Source organism: Odocoileus virginianus, chromosome 9 (genome assembly GCF_023699985.2).
Source record: "Odocoileus virginianus isolate 20LAN1187 ecotype Illinois chromosome 9, Ovbor_1.2, whole genome shotgun sequence".
Lineage (NCBI taxonomy): Eukaryota > Metazoa > Chordata > Mammalia > Artiodactyla > Cervidae > Odocoileus > Odocoileus virginianus.
Genome location: NC_069682.1, coordinates 23,551,430 through 23,575,683, shown reverse-complemented (window position 1 = coordinate 23,575,683; position 24,254 = coordinate 23,551,430). Strand labels below are relative to the sequence as shown.

Genomic DNA, 24,254 nt, shown 5'->3' with positions numbered 1-24,254 from the left:
TGCCAAGTCATGATAGAATTAATCTAAATCTTATGGGTGTAACACAGTGATGAAAAATTACTGTAAGAGATACTCTAAAAAAATAAATATCCCTGGTGGCTCAGATGGTAAAGAATGATATTATACATGAACTTAAACTACAGGAGCAGCCATACCAATAACATGTATGAGAAGGCCACAGCCGTTGTCTCAAAGACTCATAAATTTCATCAGCAACTGATTAGTTCAAATTCTTAATTAAGATGTAATCTATATTTTTTTTAAGTAGCTGAGTCTCAGTTTCCTCATCTGTAAAATTGAAATAATAATAGGTATTTTCTAAGACTGTTTTGAGGATTAAATTCACCTTTATATATGCATAAATATGTATACACACATATATATAGGACACAATAATAGGGCAGGCATTTGATAAAAGCAGCAATTATAATTCAGGAGTAATCACGTCATTTTAACACAGCATTATAGGTATTAAAACAAAAATATGTACATTGTACTATCAATGTTAGTTGCTCAATTGTGTCTGACTGCTTGTGACCCCATGGTGACCCCTCAGCCAGGAACCTGCCAGGCTCCTCAGTCCATGGAATCCTCCAGACAAAAATACAGGAGTGAAAAAAAAAAAAAAAAAAAACAGGAGTGGGCTGCCATTTCCTTCTCCAGGGAATCTTCCCAACTCAAGGATGAAACTAAGATCTCCCACATTGCAGGCAGATTCTTTACTATCTGAGCCGCCAGGGAAGCCTTACAGTGATATATAGAAGACAACTTGCTCCACCTGAAGTGGGAACAAGTTGCCCAGGGGGTCACATAGGAACAAAACCTAGGACTCCAAGGATGTGCAGAAACTGTCAGGCGGCCAAAGTGAGAAACAGTAGGTAGAATCATCAAAGGTAGGAAGAGAAAGCATAGAAACCAGAAGTGGAGTCAAGGTCAGAATCATGCAGGAGCTGAAAAATGTGCTAAATTAGATCCCTCAAACTTTTTGATCTTGGGACCCCTTTCATTCCTGAAAATTGTTGAGAATGTCAAACAGCTTTTATTTATGCTGGTTATATCAATTGATATTTACCATCTTAAATATTAAATGAAGAAAATTTTTAAATATTTATGAATTCATTTAAAAATAATTTCATGCTAACAAATGTGTTTATGAAAAATAACAATGTCTTCCAAAAATTAAAAAAAAACTTAGCAAGAAGAGTATCATTGTTTTACATTTCTGCAAATCTCCTTAAAAGTCTGTGTTATTAGAAGACAACTAGACTGTCATATTTCTTTCTGCATTTAATCTGTTTCTATATCATATCTTATGAATCCTCAGTACACCCATAAGACAAATAAGAGTTCAAAAGGCAAATCATGTTATTATGAAAATTATTAAGTAAAGGTTTAACTTCACACTTCCTTAACAGGGTCTTGAGGATCCCAAAGGCTCCCCACTTGAGGGGTTCCAGAACCACACTTTGAAAATGATGATATTACACAAACATATTTTAAAAGGTGGCAAATGAAGGTGATTTGCAGACGACCATAAAAACAAAATTCATAAACCAAGTGGTTTAGCTTCTAAGTCTATGAAATCTGGGCTTCAACAGAATTGGAATTAGAATGGGCTTCCCTGGTGGCTCCGTTAAAGAATCTGCCTGCGATGAAGGAGACCTGGGTTCTATCCCTGGGTGGGAAAAATCCCCTGGAGAAGGGAATGGCTACCCACTTCAGTATTCTTGCCTGGAAAATTCCATGGACAGAGGAGCCTGGCGGGCTACAGTCAGTGGGTTTGCAAAGAGTCAGACATGACTGAGCAACTAGCACTTTCACTTTCAAGACTACAGAGACAACTAACAAACATCCTATTATTGAACGTAAATACAGAATCAACTTGTAGACTTTCCTCCAGGTAATCATGGAACTGTAAGGATGAAAAAAAGTGCCTCTGCAAGTGTAAAACAGATTATACAGACAAGTCAACAGCAAAATCTACTGAATAGTTACATAATTAAGATTAGGACACAGCTCTACTTCATTACAATAATTATGATAAGATGTTGGAAAGCATTGCTAAGGGTCAACGCTCTTTCCTGAAGAGCTATAAAAATAAAGTGGATATCTACATATTTAGAACAGTATAAAAAATATTCTTCTAGACTTAAGAATCCTTGAGTATTTTTATCCCATTGAAATGGTCTCTGACACATCTGACATTTCCTCCTTTACACACTTTTCTACTTCATCAACAGATAACTGATGCAAACCTCTCCACTGACAATTCTTCTTTGTTTTTTCCTTAATCCTTCTGTTTTCACAGTGTTTTGGTTCCAATTCCAGCCCCCACACTTACTGCTTCATCAGTTTCATTCACTGCTGCCTGTATTTTTCCATACACCTGTAAGTCAGTTTACATTTTTAAATTCAAAAATATAATTAAATGTTGTACATTCTTGTGCATTTACAAAGATAACTGCAACTCAAACTATGAATAAGCTGAAAGAGAAGGGAAAACACAATAGTTTCAAATGACCCCCCAAAAAAATTGCAATAGACACTTGCACATTACTTTGCCAGTAAAAACATTTAAGCTATTTCAATATTTTATGTTCTGCTTGTATCAACCACCCACTTGTTCTCTTACAATCTATAAACCCTGGGTTTGGGAAAACAACGCTAAATCAAAACTTGTCCTGGGTGAATAAACGTAAGTGACTTGGTAAAGACACCCCAAAAGAAAAAGGTGACAAATATTTTTTTCTTTTAGAAAAAAAAAAAATCAAGAAAGAGAGTTTAACTCTTGTATAATAAGTCAGTTAAAGCTTTCTAAATCAACCAAAGACTGTAGCTAAGCAACATGATTCTTCACTGTGCTCAAAAAAGGGGGCTGCCAGGCATCAGTAGCCTCATTTCTCACTGAAAGCTTTGACAAGTTTCTACCATATTTTATATAATTGTAGCACAGGGAGTGCCAGATTAGATCTGATTTGCTGTCATGATGGGATTTTTTTCCTCATAAGCTAATGATGCAAAGCTATATTTAACCCCTAAAAAGTACCCCCACCCCCAGCACTCACTGTATATTCTGATTGCCTCTCATATCTAGAATTGGACAAGTAGCAATTTTTATGCTACTGGAAATGACAAAAGCAAAGGTTTAATAGGTTGAGATATTTTTTCCTCTGATTGACTCATTATAAATTTAGCTACATACTCCAAATCTGTTCAGTAACTTCATATTTCATCAGATGTTCTCTCACTGCATTGAAAAGATCAAGAAATCTAGTCCTTTGAGCTTATATCTATTGCTGTATGTAAGACAATCTCCTTGCCCCAGCCTATTCTAGCCAAGCTGCATATGCTGCATACATATGTGCCTACCTTTAAGCTCAGCCCCACTCTAACCTCTGATCATAGAGAACTCTGGGAGTATTTTAAGTGTTTATCTTCACCAATAGAGTTTACTTATATATAATGATCTCCTTGGCATCCCAGTACCCAGTGAGTTGCAATCCTTCATATCCACATTTGTTTCATTTCTACATTCTGACTGGTATTCTGATTCCCTGCTAGGAAGAAGAAGGTCCCTTTCCTTCACATCTGCCCTCTTAATTAATGTCCAGACAATGTGTACAGTCTTTGCCAACTTATATCTAAGGAAAGAAGAAACTGAAGTCACTCAGTCATGTCCAACTCTTTGCGACCCCATGGACTGTAGCCTGGCAGGCTCCTCTGTCCATGGAATTTTCCAGGTTAGAATACTGGAGTGGGTTGCCATTTCCTTTTCCAGGGGATCTTTCCAACCCAGGGATCGAACCCAGGTCTCTCGAATTGCAGGCAGACTCTTTACCGTCTGAGCCACCAGGGAAACCCTTTATATCTATATCTATGGAGATGGATCTTATCCCATGAGTTTAATTTCAAACTGGACATTCCTACCATCACAAGTCACTGCCATACATTGAAACAAGAATAGCACCACTGGAAAGAAACTTATGCTGCTGCCACTCACACACCTACAAGATAGAAGGCCTTGTGTATGGATCCTAATCCAAATTTCCATGTGAGCTTTCCATACCCTCTCAGAAATCTGTTTTGGCCACCTGAGAGCTAGATCACTTCTTCTTGATTGGTATACTTCTAATCAATGTTATGCAAATTCTACCATGTCTCTCGGCTGAACCCCCATGGGTACCGCCACAAGACTAACAGCATCAGCCCATGGGCCATTACCACTCAGTGATTCTCTTTCCAAACAACCATATCTCACCCATAGTACCTTCTTAGAGCTTAACTTTCTACAATAACACTTACTAGTTTTATGATCCTAGTCAAGTTACTTAAACCACTCTAAGTCTTAATTTTCTCATCTAGAAAACAGGAATAACAGTAATAGGCAACTCACAGAATAAGTAAATATGAAATGGATGTCTTAATTTTTAAATAAATATCTTCTTACACAGAGATCGAAAAACAAACTTGTATCAAAGGGATGCTTCACTTCTGGTGTCTAATAGACTCTTCAGACCTGGGCTGAAGAAAATTTAATTACTAGCCGATATTATGAAAAATGCCTTTACCTACACTATTCATAAGACATCTTATAAGATCCTGTTAACAGTTTTTTAAAAAAAAAATTTTAGGCCATCCATAAAGTTGATAAAGTAGAAAGCTATAAATCAGGATTTAATGGTTTTATAGATCAAGCTGACAGATAAAGAGATAGATCAAGAGAAAGAGTCTGTTCACCTTAAATAGACAGGATGTGCTCCCTCTTTGTAAATTCTAAAGCAGATACTTCAAAGGTCCCAATATTAGATCAACAAGTTCAAGAAGGCTGGTAATGCAATCAAGTGACATGGAATGTATACAAAGGAGTATTTTTCAGAAGCAGATACCGAATATCATGACCTTATCATAGTGGAAAAATGTATTTATCTTCCACTCTATGGTACCTGGTATCTGATTCCTTCATAAGAAAAAGAAGCAACTTAGAGGAAAAAATAATTATACTCCTCTTATGCCTCCTTTCTGGCTCACATTATTCCAGATTCACAACCTAAAGTCAACTAAACAAGATTTGACTTTTCCTTCTCACTTCAATCAGAATGTATTAGTCCTGCATAACCATTACCAAAGTGCTTAATGAGTAAATAGAAATCAAATCCCATAAGCTAGCTTGAATGAAGGTGACAATAATGAACAACCATTTGCTTTATTATTATGACAGAGAAAAATAAGAAAATCTGGCGTTTGGCAGGCACGATCACATGCAGTGTGAGAATTCCAGGTATTTCCAATGCAAGGGTAGACAGAGCTTTGCTTTTGGATGGAAATACCTTTTAGTGGTTTCCTTTACACTAGACATATAAAATCTTAGGACTGCAAAGATAAGTACTTAAGAGGCACCTACTTCAACTATATAGCTAATGGTGCATGAAATTTTTATGAGCCCTGCAAAATTCCTCCCTCCTTCCCTCTCTCTACCCCCACTTTCCCTGAGCCACAAGATGGCAATAGCCACTGGTGAACCCTTGCTCTGTTGTTGGAAACATCTTTCTCTGAACAAGAGAGCCAGATCTGAACAAGAATTTGAAAAAGGATAGATACATGTGTATGTATAACTGAATCACTTTGCTGTCCACCTGAAACTAACACAAGATTGTTCATCAACTATACTCCAAGATAAAGTAAAAAGTTAAAAAATAAGATAAAAAAGAGAGAGACCCAGTTTTCCTTTAACTGACTTGTTAAGCATCTCAGTACAGTTATTTTGAAATAATATTTCCTAGCCCTAGTTTTGGAACAATACAGAATATCTAGTCCAAATAACTCTCAGGAGTATAGTGAAAACTCTGAAAATATAAACAGTTTTCTATTAATTTTAGAAAGGACTATATAACGAAATCAAACAAGTTAGGTATTCAAACAACTTCAAAAAGACATGGGGACTTATACAGTAGTGGTATGGCCTCTTTTGATTAAACCTAGTAAAACACCCATACTTGCTGAATCAGAAGACATCTAGCCTAAAAGAAAGACTGAGAAGCATACTGACATCAGTCTTCAAATACCTGTGTGTTTGTTATGAAGAAAAAAAAGTTTAACTTTATTTTGAGCAATTCCATGGGAAGAAATCAAAAGCAGTAACTCTATATTATAAGGAGGCCATCTACACAGAGTGGGCAGCCTCTATTAATTCAATAAATGTGCCAGGCCACTGTGCTGGGCACCAGTGAACAGCTGATCACTACCCTATATCCAAGGAGAAGAGTGGGATTTCACTTCATCACATTTTGTATTGGTAATCAGAGAAAACAGAATTGGTACTACAAACACAACAGAAATGTAAATATCTAGAAGATTATCAGCATTTACTTTTTTCCATTTACTGGAAGACTTTTTACAGTTCTCAGTGTAAAATAACAGCATTAAAAATAGTTGGTTGGTTTCTCATTATTAATTTTCAATTCAGTTAATACAGCAGATCATAAGGCTGATTACATTAGCCAAAATTCATTTCAAATTTGTCCTTAAATGTCCCTTAGTGAAGTTAAGGAAAATGATTCACCCATTTAAGGAAATTCAGGGATTTGAAAGCTTTCAATAATTTGTGTGGTTTGACTGCACTGTAAGTAGGCCATATTCAAAAGCCTGGCTTGTCCACTACACTGTCCAATGTCCAGTAGTTGCAGGTGGTTATTTTATTTTTCAAATCAGGATAATGAGGCCAAGGACCTGAATTCTTAATTTTGTTTCGCTGATTTTCAATATAGGCATATGAAGCTTGTGGCTATCATATGGAACAGGACAGTTCTAGAGACAAGTGAATGATAATACTCATAATGTAGAACTTTTCTAAAGAAAGTATTACCTTTTATATTTGACCATCCAAGGGGATTTACAGAGTATATTATTTTAAATTGCAAAATATTTACAATTCTTCATAATATCAATAAGACGGTGTGTGACCTGGAAACACTTTTCCCACACAAAGATTTTCTGATTATCTCAAAGTGAACTACTTATTTCTGAACTCAAAGATTAGTTATTCATCGCTCTTTACAAAAAAAGGCAAGAGTTCTAAATTTGCTGTCCTGCTCAATGATGACAAGTGGATGTCAGCAGGGTGTATGCAGCAGGTATTTTTTTTTAATATATAAGCTCTTTCTTCAAAGTAAATGTGACATTTTAATAATCCGTGAGAAAGCCTTTTGAAGTGAGCATTTTGAAAATGGATTTGGAAATGTTTTCAGTGTTATGTGGTTTTTGTTGTCAAAAACTATAAATACTCATATAGCCATACAGTTTAAACTTGGAAATAAAATTTTCTAATCTATTTGAAAATATTCCCCATGAAAGTCTGAGTGGATTTTTAACCTATTCTTTTAAAATATTAAAATGCCAAGCTTTCCAATTAGTTTTAAGGGACCAATTGACATCAGGTAAAATGAAAAACTGCTAGCTGTATTTCTGAAAAAAAACCTTTGCAAAATTGGAAACTGAAAAATGAACACTGTTATTTATCAAATACAGTCAACAATTTATTTCTTCACTGTGGACTGACATATCCTTCTGAGGCATATTTTCAACTATGACAGACATTAAAACTAAGTATAAAAATAAACTGAACTTACAGACCTCTGAATCATTGCACTGCTAAGTATTAAGCTAAGACTTTTAAAATTTTAAATGTGAAGCATAATAAATCACAACACTATCACTGAAAATTTTTCAAAAATTGTAACCAGATATATTTGGAGAAGGAAATGGCAACCCACTCCAGTCTTCTTGCCCAGAGAATCCCCATGGACGGAGGAGCCTGGTGGGCTACAGTCCATGGGGTCACAAAGAGTCAGACACAACTGAGTGACTAATCACAATATTTATTATTGTAAAATATAATCTACATTAAAACAATGTTTCATTTTTATCTCAACCCAATTAAGTTTTCTTATAACATACAAAATATATTACAAAAGATGCATATACTTTACAGATTAAAAAACATACAAATACTATTTGTGAATGCTTAAAGCATTTTTACTAATAGAATATAATAAAAAAATTTCAAGGTCACAGTTCTGTACTTCAAATAGTGATTTTAAAAAATCTTCTAAAGGAAACAAGCAAAAGAAAACCTTTAAAACAAAAATAGCAATTTAGGTGAATGTTTTTAATAAACTATTCTGTAGGAGAGGACTCTGTGTACCCAAAGGAAACAATGATATGAAATAGGTCAAGAATTATTTAAATGGCCACAGGAAACATGATCGAGTCCAGGTAGCAGTGATATGGATCAGTTATAAAAATGGCCAAAATAATCCTGGAATCTGGTTCAACTCACGGTGTCAACTGAGATCTCATTTTACTATGCCCTTCAAAAAGCACTTGTTGGCCCCCTAAACTTGGTAACAACCCAAACTTGTTGAGAAATCATTTTCCTCACAAACCATCCCCATGCCTTTCTAAAATGCTCTTGAAGCTTCTTTCACTGGTTACATACTACTTATTTGTTCCCAATATCAGACTCTGTATCTAGTTTAAGATACCTCAGAGGCTGAAAAATCAACACGCTGGAAAAAAAAATTTTTTTTAAGTGAAAAGCTTGCCTCAATTACAACTTAGAAATTTGTTACTCCCCATCATATTTACAAGAGAAGAATGTTAAACATTGGTAAAAATAAAACCCACAGTAAACATGATTTAAGTCTCTTGTTTCTAATGACGTGGATTTTCATAGACAGGCCCCTGTTTTGTTGTTTAGTCATTAAAGTCATGTCCAACTCTTTGTGACCCCATGGACTGTAGCCCACCAGGATCCTCTGTCCATGGGATTTCCCAGGCAAAAATACTCGAGTGGGTTACCATTTCCTTCTGCAGGGGATCCTCCTGACCCAGGAATCAAACCCACATCTCTTATGTCTCCTGCATTGGCAGGCAAGTTCTTTACCTCTGAGTTACCTGGGCAGCCCAGACGGACCCATACCTCTTACAAATACCAATCATGTTAAGTACGTGCCAAAACAAGTCAGTTTACACAATGATCCTTGGGGTCTTTAACAGATTTGTGACAAGGAACGGAAGATAGCCAGTGCAGATGAAAAACACCCTGAACAAGAGCTTTGTTTCAGTTTTACCAAGCAGTAAAAACGTCAGTAGAAGCCAGTTCCTAGTCTCCAATTCACATCACTACACAGAAGGAACTGAAAGACTATCATTACTCCTGAGTCTGAGAATGTGGTATAGACCAGCAGTAGTGCCTAGAGTGACCAGCACCAACTCCAGAACCTGACAGAAGGCCCACAAAAAGATGTGAACAGTTCCAGCCCAGCCCTGTGTCCATCAGACTATGCACCAGGGGCTGCCAACCTAGGACACCAAGATCTCCTACTCCCAACACTAGGACCTCGGCAAGTGAGGGGGTCAAGGGATCCAGAGTTTAAGTCAAACAGGCACTTTGTAGATTCAGTGTTTGTTGATGTTATTTTTTTGATCACTGAACCTTTGTACAACATTGTCAAAAGAGATTCACTGAACTGTTGGTTGTCTTACAGGGTGAGCTTTTCATTTTTTCCTATAGGAACTGAATAAATTCAAAGCTCCCATATATAAAGCCAAAAGTTACACATTTCACCCTAATCTCTGTTTACCAGAACAGAGGATAATATTTTATCTTGAAATAATTTAGTTTATTTGACAGCTTTAAAAAGACACAACCCACAGAAAATTGATAAGCCTGATGTAATGAAAATAAATCAATCTTCTAAAAAGCCATCCAATAAGACCACCTAGTCAAATAAACAGATGTGCTATAAGGAAAAAGAAAACTACACCAAGATTATTAGAGGCAAGCAACAACTGTAACAGACTGATAAGCAAATATCTCCTTGTTTCTGGACAGACTGCTTATTGAACCACCCAGGAACACCACTGAAACAAGGCTATACAGAAATGAGCACATACAGATCAATATCCACAATCTGACACTCATGTAGAAAAAAATTCCACCCTTGCTAAAAGACAAAGCTATGAAGCTCTATGCCACTGGCATGGAGACAATAATCAGGCTAAAGATATTTACCAAATCACTGACTGAAATTCATATGTTTAGAAATGCCAGAACCATCCAAAGGGAAGTGGGAACTCAGAAAAGTTCAAATCCATAAGAAAAATAGTGAGTAGAGGTGAAAAGAGGATCTTGACCTCTGTGACTTGACAAGACAGAAATACTTCATTTACATAATAGGGTCCCAATTGGGAAGAAGGGGACAAAGGCAATAAGGGTGGGGTGGAGGGTGGGCTATATGGAAGTATATCGAGATGTGGGAGTCAGGGTGTGTGGGTTACTGAGGAAGTGGGGGTCACGGGAACATGGTGGGAATCTGTGATGGGCTTAGAGAGATATAGGGGACTATGCAGGTTCCTAGGGAGATTAGGATTGAAGAAGGAAATGGCAACCCACTCCAGTGTTCTTGCCTGGAGAATCCCAGGGACGGGGAAGCCTGGTGGGCTGCCGTCCATGGGGTCGCACAGAGTCGGACACGACTGAAGTGACTTAGCAGGGAGATTAGGGGGTGAGAGGGTTGAGGGATATTGCGGTGGGCAGGTGAAGGTGTGTGTGGAATGTAGGGGGGATGTGCGGAACTGTGGAAGATTATTTGGGTCATGGTGGGCTACAGGGAAATGTGGCAAAAATTCAAACTGAAGATGTAGATTACTACATTTATAGGAATATCCCCTGTTTTAAATAAATCATGCTGACTTTCCTCATAAATTCAGGGACTCAAAGTAGAGACAACTGAAGTATTTAAGGTCAGGAATTTTAGTGTACATTTGTTTTAGAGCAGTTGGGGACTTGAGAAATAAGATTACTAAAAATGAAATGATGATGTCATCACATGTCACCTCTGGAATTACAGAACATCAGTTGATACTAACTCAAAACGACGCAAGCACCCAAATACTCGTAGCAGCATTATTTAGAATCACCAAGATAGGGAAACAAGCTGAGTGTCCATCCACAAATGAATGGCCAAAGACGACGTGGCATACATTATATATGTATATGCAGGCTTCCTCGGTGGCTCAAGCAGCAAAGAATCCTCTGGAGGAGGGCACGGCAACCCACTGCAGTATTCTTGCCTGGAGAATCCCATGGACAGAGGGGCCTGGGGAGCTACAGTCCATGGGGTTGCAAGGAGTGGGATACGACTGAAGTGACTGAGTGCACCCAAACACACAATGGAATACTACTCGGCCATAAAAAGAATGAAACGTTGCCATTCACAGCAATGTGGATGGACTTGGAGGGCATTATGCTAAGTGTAGTAAGTCAGACAGAAAGACAAATACTCTGTATTACTTAAATGTAGAATCTAAAAAATACAACAAACTAGTGATTATAGTTTAAAAAAAAGAAGAAGAAGAAGCAAACTCACAGATTCAGAGAACAAACTAGTGATTACCAGTGAGGAGAGGGAATGAGGGGTGTGCAATATGGGAGTAGAGGGAAAAGGGTTATTATGGGATTATATGAAATCATCTGTGTTAAACTTGACAATTGTAAAGCACCACAAAATTTAAAGACTCTTTCATTCAATTAAAAAAAAAAATTTTTTTTAAGAAGACAAGTGACAGTCTTATTTCCAGATGTATGATTTCTCTGCCTGTTCCTTGCCAACTGGAGTTCCATGAAATTAAGTATGGACAGGAAATGAACATTGCGAAAAACACACCAAATACACATATCTCCATTCCAGTCTCCTGCGAACAGTTTTCTCCTTCTTCTCAATATCTCCTAGCTGTACTTTCTCTATTGCTTTTCTGACAGATGGCAGGGTGTCTGAACGAATAGCATCAATGTTTCAAAAAGCATCACATTCCATAAAATGTGCATAATTTGGTTGACCCCTATTGGGATGGTTTCTCACTTCGTGGCTATTTTAATTTCCAGCTCATTTTGAACAATAGGGTCAGACTTTGACTAAAGCCAAACTTCAGACATAATTTTAGTTTCAGCCTTCTCTTAGTCCCCAAATGAATAGTTATTCTGCACAAATTTCATTTTCTACTCCTCTTTCAGTTCATTTGGCAACAGTCAGGCCTGCATAACAGATTTTTTTCCCCAGTAAGATACGTCTTGTTCACTTACACACACAAATATAATCTACTCAGAAGTAATATATTTCTGAGATTCCAGAGAAGTTTATCTCCATTTTCTTACCTCTGAATTATTAAGGTGACATTTGTGAGTTCCTGAAAACCAGCCATCACTTGAACATTGGTCAATGTCCACCTTCTGAAGATTTATGTCTACTTTCATGACACCCCTTAAAATAGAGAAAGACAAAAAGAACAAATTAATCTGAGCCTTTACAATTTCTAATTCTGTGTTCTAACCTAAAAATCAGACAAATCGGCATAAGAATGCACTAAAATTCTCCAAATTGCCTACTCATACTCATCTAAAGTGTGCCAGAGTAGGTAGGGACAAAAGAACAGAAACAGCAAGTTATTGGTTTTGTGTAAGCACCAAAGGCAGGGCCCTGTACTATTCTCTGTTTCAGCTCCCTGTATAATGCCTGGCACACAGTAACTGTTCAATAAGTATTTGTTGATTGGCTGAACTCCAGACAGAATTACTGTGGACACAAAAGCAAAGTTGACTCTGAAATAATACTTGCTCCCAATACCTCTTTTGTCAAAGTAAATTTTTTCAAAAGCCCTTCTCTCATTTCTTTCTACTCCTACTTCCCAATGCAGGGCCAGGAATGGGAAGTTTGGGGCAAGGGAGGAACAGGGAATGAGTTAAGAGGGGAAAATAGGATCAGAAAAAAAGCATCTCTTTCCTCAAATTCCTTGTATCATAGTTCTTCTAGCTACAAAACACACACACAAAATAACAAAACAAATGTAAAAGCTATACAGCCAACAATTTTTAAATTTAAAATATTAATTTAAAAACATTAATGATTACATTGTGCCAAATTAAATCACCTCAGAAAAGGAATATGGTACAACAGCTAATTCAGGAAGCCTAATACCACATATCATGACTCATTTTTCTCATCTCTTTTCTCCTTTTAAACTACTGTGAAATTTTCTGACAGAGTGGGTTAATGTCTTTTGGGCTTCATCTAGAGTGAATAAATCATTTACTTTTTAAGGCTGTTTCCATTCTTTTCATATTAACCTGTGACAAAGTGTGTACTACACTACCTAGTGCAACCATGCTTAAAAACAAAGAGGCACACCAAAACCTGATATCAGCATTTAGTTATCCAGACAACCCAGAATATAAGTAAGTTCATTTTTCAGAGGATCACTCAAAGGAAGATGCAAAAATTTATCATAAAAAACTTCAGAGAAATAGCCCTAGTTTGCAAAATACTACCGCTGTGGACTATAATCCCATAAAACAAATACTATTTATGCAATAAAGAGCTAAATTTCCAAGTCGTGAAAGCGAGTCGCTCAGTCGTGTCCAACTCTTTGCAACCCCATGAACTACACAGTTCATGGAATTCTCCAGGCCAGAATATTGCAGTGGGTAGCCTTTCTCTTCTCCTAATGCCTTAAAACCATCTGCTCTTTCAACACATATTTATTGTCTGGTATATATACATATCAAGATAAGAGATGCCACGGTCTCTCCCAAGAAACCCCAAAGGTTTAAAATGTCTTTAAAAGTATCGGAATAAAAAAAAAGTATCTGAATATTTCATAGAGAATGGATGCTAAATTCTGGGGAATGTGGAAAGTTAACACTTGGGGTACAACAGGCATTCTATAAACACTGGTTGACTTGCTGTCTTCACCAATCAGGACTTCACATAAAATTATGTTCCACATATTCATGCCAATCAGGCAAGCCCACTCCAGGCTCTACTTAGGTCTTTTGAAAATAACATATTCAGCTTTTCATTCATTTAATAAATTACTTATCAAGCATCTACTATGGGCCAAAATTATTCTTGGCCTCTGACATTAGTAAGCTGGAAAAAAAAAAAGTTCCTGCCTTCATGGAGTTTAACTCTAGCCAGACAAATAAACCACGGTTATAATAAATAAGTATTCTTCCTTGGAAAATTTCATGAGTAGAGGAGCCGGATGGGCTACAGTACATGGGGTTGCAAAGAGTCGGACATAACTGCGTAGACACATAATAAATAAGTAAATTACACTTAGTAATACAAACTATAAAGTGAGATGGAGGGAAAAAACTACCTTCAAGTAGGTAAGAGTGATGGACGGGAGTACAGAGTAGGTCAAGATTTTTTCAAAGGGTGGTCAGGATAGGCCTCACTGAAGTAAGATTTCTAACTCGCTGGTTCAAGGTATAATTATGGGTAGTTTTGTATTCACACACTAAGTTACCAGTCATCTTCTTCTACGACATAAAATTTCCCACTGAACTATGTCCGCTATGATATTCTTGAACAGCTGAGGAATGTAAGTAGCAAACCAATAAAAATATACATTCCTATTCCACAAGTTTTCCTCCAGTAACCGCTACACTTTAGTCGCAAGACAGTGAAGATCTCAAAATCCTCCAGAGCTGGCTTAAGAAGAAGGGCTAATTAGGGATTCCAGAAGGATGCAATTACCTCTGGTCCTTTCCCTGGGAAATTTGGTTTAAGAAACTGGTATCTTAAGGGCTAGAGTTTTCCGCCTTTTTTTTTTTTTTTTTAATTCCACATTCCTACAGAAACAAAAAGTCACCGTAGACTTGAAACCCAGTTCAGAATGCTCCCAGGGCTCAGTGCAAAGCCACCAAAGGTAATGAGCCATGCGCTTACCAGCTGGGAAATCAATGCTGACTCATCTTCATTAGTACCTGGGCCTTGGCGCCTAGGGAGCGACAAAGCCCTCGGGAAAGCACCGACACTTCCTGCAGGGGAAGTGGAAGTCTGCGAGACTAAATTGGAAGAGAAAGCTCTCCGAGTGGCGAAAATCATGCAGCCAAGTACAACGCAGAAGCTCAAAAAGCTAACAGCCCCACGCATGCGCGCTGGCAGGGAAGCGCGGGAAGATCCACGCCAAGCCTGCGAGCTGCTCCCCTGAGCACTCTCTTCTGAGGCGGAAGTGCTGCTACCACATCCGGTGAGCAAGCTCCGCTGGGAAGCCCTGAGGGCCCAGAAGGGGCTGGTGTTTGGTGGGTTGAAGACTGGAAGACAAGGGCCAAAAAGAGCCTGGTAAGTGGGCTCCAGAGAATGGAAAATATATCAGGTAACGTTCCCCAAATCTTTGGGTGCTTAACTGACCCGCAGACTAACATTTTTCTCCCCTTGTTTCTTTGACTTCTAAAAGGCCTCAAGGCCAAAACAAGGTTCATCCGCCAACCAGGTTTGGAATTTACCTAAAGTTCTCTGTCCGTGGATGGGCTTACGTCCTTACAGTTACCTGGTAGATAACTTGTTTGTTGTGAAACTCACGCCCAAATCAAAACAATTTGTCAAGTTCCTTAAATTCTACTCCCTTCGTGTACCTTGACCCTTTCCCTCCATTTCTGCTAACCCTGCCTCATCCAGGCCTTCTTCATCTCTCATGGAGCTAAAAAATTTCTGTAATAGTCTACTTATTTGGTCCTGTCTGGCATTGCACCAGTGAAGGTCTCGATTTGTAGGCCCTTCATTAAGAAAGGTTTAGCGTCCTTCTTTAAGAAACAAGTACAAAATCATGAATACTTATTTTTATCACAATATGACCCTTTGGCCTTACATGTTTGTGTTACTACTGCTGAATGGGTAGTAATTTCATTACTAGAAGGCTTTTCTATACCAGGATGGCTAGCGATAAGTTAGATGTGACTACAAACTACCTTAGTATGTATTGTTAAATAATTCAGAACTTCTGCTTAACCAATTTCCAAAAATGCCCACAGCCCAGGGAAAATGTAATGGAAGGCAAAATTATAGTAGAAAGAGACCATTCAGTTATAACTTCCTTTTGCAAATTTTACACAAAAACAGTTAACCACAAAACTCATTGTTAGTGCTTGACCCAGGACCTTAGAAAGTTCCCCATGCAAGCAGGGGGCCCTAAAGTTTAACCATCAAATGCTGCTGTCTGTTTAATCTTTGGAATATGTGAATATGATCCTCACAGTTACCTGCTTAAAATCAGTATTTCCCACTCTCCTGAAGAATGAAATCCAAATTCCTTGGTATAACATTATATCCAGGCCCCTCTTGTTTCTGATTTCTCCATTCATTCACTCACATACATTCTTTCTTCTAGACAATTCAGAATTAGTCTGAAAGGTCCTAAATAATTCATGCTATCTCAGAAAATCATTCTTTTATATATGCCTTTATACCTGAAGTCCTTTTGCCTAAGCTGTGCTCTCCCTATCATAGCTTCTATCTGGCTCTTTTCTAAAACCTTTCATAAACTACAAGTCTCATTTAGAAACTACTTCTCTATTCTCCGCATGATATACTATGCTTACCTTCTTCATACCATTAGTACTCTTTATTATAATATTTAGTTTGTAATTATTGATTTTTCCCATGGGCAAAATTTCCATTTTCTGTCTTTTTAATATATCCCTCAGCCCCTAAATGTTCAGTTCAGTTGCTCAGTCGTATCAGACTCTTTGCAACCCCATGAATCTCAGCATGCCAGGCCTCCCTGTCCATCACCAACTCCCAGAGTTTACTCAAACCCTAAATGAGCCCACCCCAAAAGTTAACCCTGGAAAATGGCAGATGCTAGAGAGATGCAAATAGTAGCTAAAAAAAACCATGACCAAAAAGGGAAAGAGAGAGTGAAAACCCAAGCAAACAGAAAACTATCATGGACTGCTATGAGTAGAAATGAGTAGAGAGGAAAACTGGATAGGTTGACAGAAAGTTTTGAAATTCTGCTTTTGTTTCTTCACCATGTCACCTTGGGCAATATTTTTCTTTTTCCATCACTACAAAAATTGACAGTAACAGCCCATTAGTCAACATTGAAGGGGAATCAGGGCAGAAGTTCAATCAAAATTAAAGAGTTGATAAAAACCAGATGCTGGTAGACCAGCTGCCCTTAGTGGTTTTACTCCAAACAATAGATGATCAGAACAAGGTTTGGTGCCTAAGAGGGGTTGCTTACATAACAAAAGCGTGAAACCTATGGCACTGGCTTTGGGTTCAGGCAGAGGCAGAACTGGAAAGGCCTTAAAAGAAATGGTTAATAAAAACCAGAACATGGTGAGTCTTAAAGGACAATGTAGAAATGATACTGGAGACAGAAAAAAAAGCAACCTTTGTTGTATAATAGTTGGAAATTTGGCAAAGCTGTTACCTGTGAGCAAATGAACTTGTGGATATGGCTAAGGAATATTATAAGTAAAATGCAGAGAGTACTATCTGGCTTTTTCCAGCTGACTGTGATGGAATTCAAGTAGAAAAGCATGAACTAAAAAAGGGCTGCTTGTTTTTTGTTTTTGGTGTTTTGGGTTTTTGTTTTTTTTGTTTTTGTTGTTTTTTGGGGGTTTTTTTGCTTTTTAATTTTTTTTTAATTGTGGTAAAATAAATAGAATAAAACATACCGTCTTAACCATGTTTAAATGTAGTTTAGTAGTGAAATTGTTAGTTGCTCAGTCATGTCCGACTCTTTGTGACCCCATGGACTGCAGCCTACCAGGCTCCTCTGTTCATGGAATTCTCTAGGCAAGAATACTGGACTAGGTAACTATTCCCTCCTCCAGAGAATCTTCCCAAACCAGGAATCTAACCCAGGCCTCCTATGTTGTAGACAGATTCTTTACCAGTAAAGATTCATTTGCCACAGATTCTGAGCCACCAGGGAAGCCCATAGTTTAGTAGTATTAAGTATGTCATATTGTTCTGCAAACAATCTCCAGAATTCTTTTCATCTTGCAGAACTGCAATTCTGAATCCATTAAACAAAGGAATTCACCTCCCCTTGAGTGTGACCTTAACTTAGTGATTCATTTAGAATAAAGTATGGAAAAGGGAAAATAGTAACTTTAGAATGGACAAACCTGAGAAATACCGCACTAAGTGACCAAGGTTAACATCACCAGTAAAAAGACATTGATACTATGTACTCTGTGGTATAATGCAATGAGAAGGGCATTTCCCCTCTATTGTTTTCTTCCCAAATGCCCCTAACCTCAGTCTTAAGAGAAACCATTAGACAAGTTCAAATTGAGGGATATTCAACAAAATACTTTACCAGCACACTTCAGAAGTGTCAGTTGGTAGTTGATAACATAAGAGAATATGATTTAAAGGCAAGAACTGACTGAGAAATTCACAGATTGGAGAAGACTAAGAAAATACGAAAAGCAAGTGATACATTAGTTTGCAAGGGCTGCCATAACAAAGTACCCAGACTGGATGGCTTAAACAACAGAAATTTCTTTTCTTATAATTCTGGAATCTAAAAGTCCAGGAGCAAGGTGTAAGTTGGTTTCTTTTGAGGCCTCTCTCCTTGACTTGTAGGTGACTGTCGTCTGTGTCTTCATATGATCTTTGTGTGTTCTTGTGTCCTAATTTCTTCTTATGAAGACACAAACATCTTGGATTAGGGCCCATCCTAAGAAGCTCATTTTAACCTAATTATCTCTTTTAAGATCCTGTCTCAAAATACAGTCACATTCTGAGGTGCTGAGGGTTAGGATTTCCATGTGTGAATTTTGGGGAAACATAATTCAGTCTATAAGATATGATAACCTGTTTGGATCCTGGAAGAGAAATAGAACATTAGTGGAAAAACTGAGGAAATCAGAATAAAATCTATAACTTAGGTAATAGTGTTGTACTAATATGACTTTCTTAATTTTCATCATTTCGTGGAAGATGTTAATGTTATAGGAAGTTCGGTGAAGCATATTCACCTAGGTAAGGTAAAGGAAACTTTATCATCTTTGCTAATCTTCTGAAAGTGTAAAAATATTTCAAAATAGTAAAAATTTTTAGTTATAAAAAAACTAAATTTCTTTGAGAAAATATATGGAGACTCAAGAATTAAAGAGAAAATATGCAAACAAGAAATATGCAAATAAAAAGCAGAATGAATAGATACAAAGGAATTTTTAAAAACTACATTAAAGACTTTGTGTGGATCACAACAAACTGAGGAAAATTCTTTAAGAGATAGAAATACCAGACCACCTTACTTGTCTCCTGAGAAACCTGTATGCAGGTCAAGAAGCAACAGTTAGAGCTGGACTTCAAACAATGGACTGGTTCAAAATTGGGAAAGGAATACATCAAAGCTGTACATTGTCACCCTGCTTATTTAACTTATATGCAGAGAATATCATGCAAAATGCCAGCCTGGATGACATACATGCTGGAATCAAGATTGCAGGGAGAAATATCAATAACCTCAAATATGCAGATGAAACCACCCTTATGGCCGAAAGCAAAGAGGAACTAATGAGCCTCTTGATAAAGGTGAAAGAGGAGAGTAGAAATGCTGGCCTAAAACTCAGCATTCAAAAAACAAAGATCATGGCATCTGGTCCCATCACTCCATGGCAAATAGATGGGAAAACAATGGAAACACTGACAGACTTTTTGGGCAGGGGCCTCCAAAATCACTGCTGATGGTGACTGCAGCCATGAAATTAAGACGCTTGTTCCTTGGAAGAAAAGCTATGACAAATGTAGCCAGCGTATTAAAAAGCAGAGACATTACTTTGCCAACAAAGGTCCATCTAGTCAAAACTATCATTTTTCCAGTAGTCACATATGGATATGAGAGTTGGATCATAAAGAATTGATGCTTTCAAACTGTGGTGTTGGAGAAGACTCTTGCATCCTTTGGATTACAAGGAGATCAAACCAGTCAATCCTAAAGAAAATCAACCTAGAATATTCATTGGAAGGACTGATGCTGAAGCTGAAGTTCCAATACTTTACCCATCTGATGCGAAAAGCTGACTCATTGGAAAAGAACCTGGTGCTGGGAAAGAACGAAGGCAGGAGAAGGGGATGACAGAGAATGAGATAGTTGGATGGCATCACCAACTCAATGGACATAAGTTTGAGCAAACTCCAGGAGATGGTGAAGGACAGGGAAGCCTGGTGTGCTGCAGTCCATGGAGTCACAAAGAGTCAGACACAACTGAGTGACTAAACAACAGCAACACTAATTATTTTCTAAAAGTTACCTGAAAGATGACAGTTAAAAGTTCCAGCAGCTGTTATTTTTTTAGTGGTATACTAGAAATTGAACAAAATGCTTAACTTAGTAAAATTTGCCTCTATCAGCTCTATACTTTGAAGGAAAAACATTTTCTTTTAAGATGTTCTCTTGAAATAAAAAATGTTTGTTATCACTGATGCTGTTTAACATAGTTACTGAAAGTCACAACTAATTCAAGATTTCTAGGGAAAAAATGAGATGTAAAGATCTGAAGAGAAAAGAGTAAACTGTCATTATTTGTAGATGATATGATCCTTTATTTAGCAGTAAAATCAACAGACAAATATGAGAACAATAAGAAAGTTCAGCAAAGTTGGTAGATACCAGATCAGTGTTCAAAAATCTATATATACACCAACAATTTGCAGCAAAAAGTTATAACTGAAAATATTCCATTTAAAATAGGACAGAACTCATTATGTTAGTAGTTAACTTAATCAAGAATACACAAAATTTCTATGGAGAAATTTTGAAACTCTAATGAAGGCCAAAATAGATTATCTGAATAATGGAAAGACATCGCAAGCTCTCAGGGAATAATTTACTGTATTAAAAATGTCAATTCTCATCAAATGGAGCTTTAAGTTTTATGCAGAACCAATCAAAATGCTATATAGTTTTTTTTTTTTTTAGAAACTTGACAGCTTTCTTTAAGTAGAAAAATAGAAGCTGTGAAAAGGGGAAAGAGGGAGGCTTTAGGCTTTGCCAAAGCAAATATTGAGATGTACTACCCAACCATGGAAATAAAACATAATAGTACTGACTAGGGACGGAAAACACACAGGGGAAGCAGTGAAACAGATAACTCAGAGACATACATATGCACATAAGACACTTGTATGTATTATAAAGGCTGATAGGGGTGGAAACTTGGCTCACTAAATAGATAAAAATCACTGGATCCCTACCAAATACCATGTGCAAACGTGAACTCCCAGTGTTAAAGATCCAACTGTAAAAGGTAAAACTTTAAAGTATTAGTTAATTATAAGAGAATAATTTTGAGGCAAGGCATTGAAAGACCTCGTAAATAAAACCCAGAAGCATAAACTGTAAGGTAAAATTTTGAGTAAGTAAATAACATCAAAAATGTTAAAATAACTCAAGGGGAAATATTATGGTCAAAGTTACCTGAAAGATAACAGATTGGGCAATATTGCACTGTCTAAAGTTGACAAGGAAATAATATCTAGAATCTCTTGAAATATAACAAAAATATAGACAAATAGAAAATGGGCAAAGGCTATAAAAAAGCAGTTCAATAAAGAGCAAGCCCAACAGGTTTACAAGCACATGAAATGATGCTTAAGCTAATCAGTAATCAGAGAAATGCAAACTAAAACAATAATGAGATGTCACTTTATATTCATTAAACTAACAAAAACTTAGAAAGCTGTATAATGCCAAATACTGGCAGGAATATGAGGCTATAGGAGCCCTTATGCCTTGCTAGTGGGCATGTAGACTGGTGCAGCTTGTCTATTGAGCAATCTTGCAATATTTTGTAAAGTTACATTTACCCTTCCTTGTGACCCAAAAATCCTGCACTTCAGTTTATCTCTCAAGGAAATTCTCACACAGGTCCCTAATGGGGCATATAAGCCTACCACAATGTCATTGTAATGGCAAGGAACCAAAGAACAATCTGTCCACCCCTGGAACTGGACAATTTCTACATACTATGCAGCAATAGAGTACAAGGCAACAGTAGGGAAATAGACTGGTTGTATACATAGCAGCAGGAAGAGATTTTTAAAACAGAATTGTATAAATAAAAAGTAAGCAAAATAATGAGAAATACAGCAATCATTTACCTAAAATGACTTGTGCATAAATAGTACATGAACTCTTCTGTCACAGGTTCATTGCTAATGGGGTAGGGTCAAGGAAAAGAGACATTTAAAGGGGACAAAGAGCAATTTCCTTTCTGTTTCCATATAACTGTAGAAGACTTTAGATTCATCTTTCAATCATCTTTGGGTAACTTCCTCATTTGGGGCTTCTCGTCCTCAGAAATGCCCACACAAACATCTCTAATCATTTAACTCAGACCCATAGCTACAAGAAGTACAGGAGAATCACGAACACAGTCTGATCACCTCTAGAGTATCTTGAAGAACTTGATGACAGTCTGTCTCAAAGCAAGAAAATGTTCTCCTCCCCCACACTACTTTGCAGCTGACATGTCCAGAGAAGCTTGCCAAAACTTTACATAGTGACAAATGTCTTCCATCTGTCTGGCTTCTTGTTCTTGGAAGGCTTTTTGGTAATCAGGTCACACCTTCTTTGGGAAGATCCATATATTTTTTGTGGAGAAAATAAGTTTGGTTTTAAAAAAGAGAAAGAACCAATAAATATAAAATGAAGTAAGGTCAATCAGAATGTCAGTTCTTCACCCACAAGTATACAGTCTTTGTATTTTGGGGCTCTTGAAGATGATCCTTTTTCAAAGTTAAGTTCAGCACACATCTTAAAAGTTCTAGGGTTTAAGAGTTTGATAATAGATAATTATCCTCCTGAAAAATATATTTTGAGTTTGCTGCTTTCCCAAAAGTACCTGACAAATGTCTTATTTTACGGTTTTCCTTTACTGGAATAATTTTGAGATACATTCTGTTTCAATTTTAAATGACAAAAGGACAGTTTATTTTTCAAACACATCCAGTCTTCCTTATATGACCTCTTTGAATATGACCATTTCTAAATAGGGTAGAAACTCCCTTGTCAAGAAAACCAGTACAAAGAGATCACCTGTATTGACCCATTTTATTCAAATAACAATTCTATAAAAGAGCAAATATTTTTATTCATTTAGAGATGAGGAAAAGAGAGTTCAGAAAAGTTACATAATATGTCCAAAGACACTTTTTTTAATTGCTAGGTAAGGAAAATTAAGAACAAAGTATATTCTGTCAGAGAAAATAAAGATATACTGTGAACACTAATCTATCTTAAAATGTATAATAACAATGTTATACCTTGAATTTCCTGGTGACCTCATTAAACAAGTCATTTATGTTAGTGCTTGGCTACACTACCTAAGTGAAAATGTTCTTTTTTGTTAGTAATTTTTTAAGTCATTAAATTTCTTTTTTCTGTTGGTTCTTACTCATATAGCTCTTCAAGTCAAATTTTCCATCTGATAATGTGTAGTTTTTTATTCTAAATTACTTTTCTCAAGATCCTACTATTTTATAAAAATATTTTATAATTTTATACAGAAGGTACAAGCCAGCCATTCATAGTACTTCTTCAGAGAAAGATAGCATGTGCCAATTCTTTTGATTTAGAAATAATAACTAAGTAAGCCTACAAAGTACATTTAAAATATTCCCATTCGAATTTAAATAAAGTACTTTGGTGGTTAGATACCCAACTATGAACTAAATATAGGACTTACTTGTAGGCTTTGAATCATGTGTTTTTAGTTATTATTTATTGGGTGCTTATTGTGTATCAGATATTACCTATACACACTTAAAACATCCTCATTGAACTTGTTATATGACTGATAGTATTCTCCCTAATTTATATTACAACTATATATGGTCATTATCATTCTCCCTAAATAGTTGAGAAATTTGGGATACAAAGAGGTGAAATAGTATACCTAAGACACAAACCAAATAAGCAAAAGAACTGAATATGATGTCCATATCTTTAGGTATAAAAGTAATAGAAGCAATCAGAAGACCTAAGTTTGAGTTCTTATTCATGTTGGTGAATTGAGCATGTTTCTCTACCTCATCCCTCTACATCCAACTGTAATGGCAATAAATAAATACAAGATGGAATGATAAGAAGTAGTTGACTAAAGATTTAACATAATTCTCTGGGATCCTACTGATGATCAACTGGAGTGGTGGCAGCCAAGCCCAGGACATGCTCAGGAGAAGGCTGGAACAGAGGCGGAAACTGCTCTTTAAGCAGGATTTCCATAAAGGTTTTAATAACCAAAGTCAATAGGTTTCAAGAGTGAAAGTAGAAAATGAAGCAAATATCAAGGTGATGAAGGATTTCAAGTTGGCACATCCTCTCCTTGTGTGCAGTGATGGCACTTATTCTCAAGCTGAAAACAAAGATCTTTTCTACAAAGA

At 36.8% G+C, this 24,254-nt stretch overlaps 1 protein-coding gene across 1 annotated transcript in view; it reads right to left on the bottom strand.

The window, feature by feature from the left end:
• GPR158 (G protein-coupled receptor 158) overlaps positions 1 to 24,254 on the bottom strand; it is a 294,063-nt gene that overhangs the window by 249,645 nt on the left and 20,164 nt on the right. The window contains exon 2 of the mRNA XM_020911658.2: positions 12,215 to 12,320. Within this exon, the coding sequence (XP_020767317.2) occupies positions 12,215 to 12,320 (106 nt within the window). The remainder of the gene's footprint in view (positions 1 to 12,214; positions 12,321 to 24,254) is intronic.